Source organism: Miscanthus floridulus, chromosome 3 (assembly GCF_019320115.1).
Source record: "Miscanthus floridulus cultivar M001 chromosome 3, ASM1932011v1, whole genome shotgun sequence".
NCBI lineage: Eukaryota > Viridiplantae > Streptophyta > Magnoliopsida > Poales > Poaceae > Miscanthus > Miscanthus floridulus.
In genome coordinates this window covers 100,569,098-100,575,936 of record NC_089582.1, presented here as the reverse complement: position 1 = coordinate 100,575,936, position 6,839 = coordinate 100,569,098, and the positions used below count along the sequence as shown (strand labels likewise).

General features: G+C 44.7%; 1 protein-coding gene across 1 annotated transcript; it reads right to left on the bottom strand.

Moving 5' to 3' along the window:
* Positions 1 to 267: 267 nt before the first annotated feature.
* On the bottom strand, positions 268 to 5,086 carry LOC136544113 (uncharacterized). The gene is made up of 3 exons (XM_066536381.1): positions 5,063 to 5,086; positions 4,294 to 4,629; positions 268 to 738 (listed from the first exon to the last, which is right to left on the bottom strand). Exons 1-3 carry the CDS (start codon positions 5,084 to 5,086, stop codon positions 268 to 270), a joined length of 831 nt encoding a protein of 276 aa, XP_066392478.1.
* Between the last annotated feature and the right edge of the window lie 1,753 nt (positions 5,087 to 6,839).

Below are 6,839 nucleotides of genomic sequence, written 5' to 3'. Positions count from 1 at the left end.
CATCCCGTTCTAGGACGTAGTACCACTGCTAAGCGACGCTAGTGAGGTGGAAGGAGGCGGGCTAGACTTTCTCCTTCTTCGGGGTGCGCTGGCCCCAAAAGAACTAATCGCATCGGTTGAGCAAGCCGAGTGGGTCATCTTTGCCGTCGTAGGTGGGAAATGAGAGCTTGTGGTAGCGTGGAACGACGGCGGCCGCCGCAAGGTCAGGTGGTAGATGAGGAAGCGGCGGCGGCATATGCATAGGAGCAGATGGCAGTGGGTGGGGGGCTAAACGATGGAGGAGAACGAGGGCACAGGTGATGACGAGTGTGGAAAATTGATGTGCGTGATGGGCAAGGGCTGGGTGCTGACTGTCATGGCAGGCGGCGCTGAGTGGGTGCTCGCCGGCTGGGAGGGCAATACCGGTTGTGAGGAGAGCTGTTCCAAGATGACCGAGGCCGAGGCCGAGAGCGGAGGAATGACACCATAGCCCGGCAGACTGCGCGACGTGAGTGGCGGCGCAGAGGCGACCGGTCGGCTCTCGACGGCGGCCACGCGCGTGGTGAGGTCGCCCACCTGGCGCTGCAGGCCGTAGATGGCCGCGGTGAGCGCGTTGAGGGCATCGGTGGGAACCGCGGTGAATGGTGGCTGCGAAATGGCGATCGGTGCAATGGTGCCAATGGCGGCGGTGGTGTGCGCGGGAGCGGATGGGATCACCGGCGGTGGAGGGAACAGCGGCGGCGGCGAAAGCTCCGGCACCTGACATTGATACCAGATTGTTTCTGCTAGACGTGTTGCGCAGAGGGTCAGAATGGGAGGTGGATGGCCGTGGCTTGAATGCCTGGCGACGGACTGGTGGCACCGTGCTCGAAGCCTGGGACTAGGGCTGGAACGCGAGAGCGATGAACAGAGTGACAAAACGCCAAAGAGCGAGAGAGATTAACTCAATCTCTGGCTAACTTTCATTAAGCAACAATGTTCCATACTTATACCTTAATCCTAACAAACTCATAGCTAATCTTAAGGGATAATCAAATTAAGATAAATATCTTCCTAATCAAATGGATCAGCTAACAAACTTCTGGCGGCGAAGTTGGCGCGCCCAGGTGGTGACCGCGCTTTGGCGTCGCGGCCCACTCCTCAGCCACGTCTCGCCTTACGCTGCTGATACATGTTGCCCACCGTAACAAACCTTATCCATGATGATTACTCTCATCTCTCCACACCCAAACTACTGTCGTAAACACCCAATGAGAAACATCAGAAGTGGAGCATTGGCCCCATTGGATTTGGCTAAGAGCACCAGACGACTCTTGCATCAGCTGCAGACGCCGTGCATCTTTGCATATACTCAATATCCAATCATTCATCACCACTAGAACTAGAATATTACATATATTTGCTAGTCTGGTCCAGTTTAGGCATTGCTACTTGGCACCAGCCTCTAACGTGCTCACAATATGCTCCAACGCACGCTCGGTTTATCCGAATCACGATTCACGCAGGCAACTTTCCATCCAACTTTGGTACCGGCCTCGCTAGCTCGTTTTATATATGCTCATAGGCCACACTTTCAGACTGAAAATCTCAATCTGTATGCAGCTACACTATATCATGCCTATGCTAATCTTTTGTAAAGCCTATGCACGTATGTAGGTGCATGTCGAACTTCTTTGCTTGATGCATGCGCCATCATCTATTATCTCATTACAACAATATTAAAAGAAGCCGTCATTTTCATCAAGAGGGAAAACTGCAAAATTACGAGATTAACAGAAAAAATTATAAGAACCTATACCGTTAAATTTTATGTTGATCTAACGGTTTAGAATAAACAAAAGAGTCAATGCCTTATACAATCATAAATAGGAATAATCAAAATAATAAACTAAGAAAACTACAAATTATACTCCCTTGTCCCTGAATAAATCAATTCATAGAATCCGTGTCAGTCGAACATTTTTAAGTTTGACTAACTTTATAGAAAGAATAACGACATCTATAACATCAAATGAGCACCTTATAAAAATACATTCTATGGTAAATCTAATGATACTAATTTGATACTATAAATATTAATGTTTTTTCTAGAAATTCGGTCAAATTTTAAAAAGTTTGACTGAAGACAACTCTAGGAATCTATTTATTCAGAGACAGAGGGAGTACATTGTAATGATGTTGGCATAATTAGTAAAGGGCAAATCCAGATAAAAAACTATGAAAAATTGGAGATGAATTAGGAATAAATAAACCTAAATAAACAATTCATATAAATTATAATTAGTACAAATAGGTAAATTCAAAATTGAAAACCGCAATAATAGTAGGTTGATTTTCATATATATTCAAAAGAGCCCGTAAATAAAAAAATTTATCATATGACTATAACATAAGGATTTTTTTAAAAGGTAACCTCTTTCACCCTATAAGCTTTAAAACTACCACATTAATCAGAGAAGAAAAAATATAATGGAACAATATATGATAATGGTGCTATAGATCTAGACTGTGCCTATCTATCTAGTACATAAAGTAGAAAAGGTAGCAATAAATGATTCAGTATGGATTAGGAAAATAGGCAAAAGTGTACAACTCAGTTCAGCATTACAAACTTGATTTTGCCATGGTAAAACAAAAAAGAAATTATACGAACATATATGGTGTTTTACACACATGCACGAGATCAGCTATTCAACTTAGAACTAATGTCTTGCATACCCATAAAAAATATCAAAGCACTTCTAATCCCTACACATCTTTCCTCACCGTGATCAGCGCCTCACCAACCTAGCATGTTCTTTTGTTGTAGCTCTGAGCTCGCCAAAAAAATTTCCCCGTGTTCTAGGTGGAAAGTGTTGTTATCACCGTTGACATATCGACAAAAGGGATAAATGACAAAACATGTTGATTCCAAGATTATGCTTCAAATTTGACGGCTTTCGTAGCGGTAACCTAGGGGAGGAATAAGACGATCCAATGGGCAAGATTATGAAAAAAAAACACGAAAACACTTATCTGCTTTTGAGTTTACATGCAATCAGTTCATCAATTACCCAATGCACATGTGTGGTAAGCTCATGATCGAGTAGAGAAACTGACATTGTCCCAAATAGAAGTTAGTCACAAGCAGAAACTAACGTGGTCATAGCATGGATGTCAGCAATACGTGTGTAGGATGATACTAGCTCACCGGAGTCAATGATAGTTCTAGAATTTGTTTGGGTTGACTTGAGGCACCGATGGATGTTAGTGCGATGACAGGATGGTCGACAGCTGTTTGAGGCAACAGTGGCTTAAGCAGATCGATATGAGCGGTGTAATTTTTATGATGAATCTGACAATGTTTTAGAGCGACAAAAGGCAGCTATGGATCTGCAAGAGAAGGTACAAGATGCTAGAAAATTTAAATTTACAAGAGGGGCCAAGGAAATGAACAGTTACTAAGAAAAGTTGGATGTCATAGGGGTACAAAGTTCACCAAGAGAAAACTGAAGGCTACCTTGATTTGACATTGGAAGGAATTGCACAACCATAAGTTAGTTTGCATCTGTTGAATTAGTAATAGACTAATATGTTAGCTCATATATCTTCTTCTGAAATCGAAGGATTTTTTGTCAGTGTAACGCCAGACGATCTCACGGCCGACGACACTACGGCTGGGTCCCAGGCCACCGGCACGACACCGCCGAACAGCCCACCACAAGCAGCCGTCGGAAGTCCGGTGCCCATGGTCCGGGACCCGCTGACGCCCGGCCACCCCGACGACCGGCGGGGAGAGAGCGCGTGTATCATCCAGCGCAACGTAGCCATCGACGACGCCGAGGCAGGGTTGCGTTTCGCAATCACGCCATGGCGGTGGCCCGAAGCGTTGGTGGCACAGGCACTTGAACTCCTCCCACTCGGGCGCGCCGGCATCCCGTTCTAGGACGTAGTACCACTGCTAAGCGACGCTAGTGAGGTGGAAGGAGGCGGGCTAGACTTTCTCCTTCTTCGGGGTGCGCTGGCCCCAAAAGAACTAATCGCATCGGTTGAGCAAGCCGAGTGGGTCATCTTTGCCGTCGTAGGTGGGAAATGAGAGCTTGTGGTAGCGTGGAACGACGGCGGCCGCCGCAAGGTCAGGTGGTAGATGAGGAAGCGGCGGCGGCATATGCATAGGAGCAGATGGCAGTGGGTGGGGGGCTAAACGATGGAGGAGAACGAGGGCACAGGTGATGACGAGTGTGGAAAATTGATGTGCGTGATGGGCAAGGGCTGGGTGCTGACTGTCATGGCAGGCGGCGCTGAGTGGGTGCTCGCCGGCTGGGAGGGCAATACCGGTTGTGAGGAGAGCTGTTCCAAGATGACCGAGGCCGAGGCCGAGAGCGGAGGAATGACACCATAGCCCGGCAGACTGCGCGACGTGAGTGGCGGCGCAGAGGCGACCGGTCGGCTCTCGACGGCGGCCACGCGCGTGGTGAGGTCGCCCACCTGGCGCTGCAGGCCGTAGATGGCCGCGGTGAGCGCGTTGAGGGCATCGGTGGGAACCGCGGTGAATGGTGGCTGCGAAATGGCGATCGGTGCAATGGTGCCAATGGCGGCGGTGGTGTGCGCGGGAGCGGATGGGATCACCGGCGGTGGAGGGAACAGCGGCGGCGGCGAAAGCTCCGGCACCTGACATTGATACCAGATTGTTTCTGCTAGACGTGTTGCGCAGAGGGTCAGAATGGGAGGTGGATGGCCGTGGCTTGAATGCCTGGCGACGGACTGGTGGCACCGTGCTCGAAGCCTGGGACTAGGGCTGGAACGCGAGAGCGATGAACAGAGTGACAAAACGCCAAAGAGCGAGAGAGATTAACTCAATCTCTGGCTAACTTTCATTAAGCAACAATGTTCCATACTTATACCTTAATCCTAACAAACTCATAGCTAATCTTAAGGGATAATCAAATTAAGATAAATATCTTCCTAATCAAATGGATCAGCTAACAAACTTCTGGCGGCGAAGTTGGCGCGCCCAGGTGGTGACCGCGCTTTGGCGTCGCGGCCCACTCCTCAGCCACGTCTCGCCTTACGCTGCTGATACATGTTGCCCACCGTAACAAACCTTATCCATGATGATTACTCTCATCTCTCCACACCCAAACTACTGTCGTAAACACCCAATGAGAAACATCAGAAGTGGAGCATTGGCCCCATTGGATTTGGCTAAGAGCACCAGACGACTCTTGCATCAGCTGCAGACGCCGTGCATCTTTGCATATACTCAATATCCAATCATTCATCACCACTAGAACTAGAATATTACATATATTTGCTAGTCTGGTCCAGTTTAGGCATTGCTACTTGGCACCAGCCTCTAACGTGCTCACAATATGCTCCAACGCACGCTCGGTTTATCCGAATCACGATTCACGCAGGCAACTTTCCATCCAACTTTGGTACCGGCCTCGCTAGCTCGTTTTATATATGCTCATAGGCCACACTTTCAGACTGAAAATCTCAATCTGTATGCAGCTACACTATATCATGCCTATGCTAATCTTTTGTAAAGCCTATGCACGTATGTAGGTGCATGTCGAACTTCTTTGCTTGATGCATGCGCCATCATCTATTATCTCATTACAACAATATTAAAAGAAGCCGTCATTTTCATCAAGAGGGAAAACTGCAAAATTACGAGATTAACAGAAAAAATTATAAGAACCTATACCGTTAAATTTTATGTTGATCTAACGGTTTAGAATAAACAAAAGAGTCAATGCCTTATACAATCATAAATAGGAATAATCAAAATAATAAACTAAGAAAACTACAAATTATACTCCCTTGTCCCTGAATAAATCAATTCATAGAATCCGTGTCAGTCGAACATTTTTAAGTTTGACTAACTTTATAGAAAGAATAACGACATCTATAACATCAAATGAGCACCTTATAAAAATACATTCTATGGTAAATCTAATGATACTAATTTGATACTATAAATATTAATGTTTTTTCTAGAAATTCGGTCAAATTTTAAAAAGTTTGACTGAAGACAACTCTAGGAATCTATTTATTCAGAGACAGAGGGAGTACATTGTAATGATGTTGGCATAATTAGTAAAGGGCAAATCCAGATAAAAAACTATGAAAAATTGGAGATGAATTAGGAATAAATAAACCTAAATAAACAATTCATATAAATTATAATTAGTACAAATAGGTAAATTCAAAATTGAAAACCGCAATAATAGTAGGTTGATTTTCATATATATTCAAAAGAGCCCGTAAATAAAAAAATTTATCATATGACTATAACATAAGGATTTTTTTAAAAGGTAACCTCTTTCACCCTATAAGCTTTAAAACTACCACATTAATCAGAGAAGAAAAAATATAATGGAACAATATATGATAATGGTGCTATAGATCTAGACTGTGCCTATCTATCTAGTACATAAAGTAGAAAAGGTAGCAATAAATGATTCAGTATGGATTAGGAAAATAGGCAAAAGTGTACAACTCAGTTCAGCATTACAAACTTGATTTTGCCATGGTAAAACAAAAAAGAAATTATACGAACATATATGGTGTTTTACACACATGCACGAGATCAGCTATTCAACTTAGAACTAATGTCTTGCATACCCATAAAAAATATCAAAGCACTTCTAATCCCTACACATCTTTCCTCACCGTGATCAGCGCCTCACCAACCTAGCATGTTCTTTTGTTGTAGCTCTGAGCTCGCCAAAAAAATTTCCCCGTGTTCTAGGTGGAAAGTGTTGTTATCACCGTTGACATATCGACAAAAGGGATAAATGACAAAACATGTTGATTCCAAGATTATGCTTCAAATTTGACGGCTTTCGTAGCGGTAACCTAGGGGAGGAATAAGA

What these genes read in the sequence shown, in the direction of transcription:
- LOC136544113 (XM_066536381.1), bottom strand. Translation starts at nt 5,086, where the DNA reads ATGAGAGTAATCATCATGGATAAG. An exon ending in GAGTAATCATCATGGATAAG is followed by an intron (nt 4,630 to 5,062) that starts GTTTGTTACGGT and finishes TATCAATGTCAG; the next exon opens with GTGCCGGAGCTTTCGCCGCC. An exon ending in AACAGCTCTCCTCACAACCG is followed by an intron (nt 739 to 4,293) that starts GTATTGCCCTCC and finishes TATCAATGTCAG; the next exon opens with GTGCCGGAGCTTTCGCCGCC.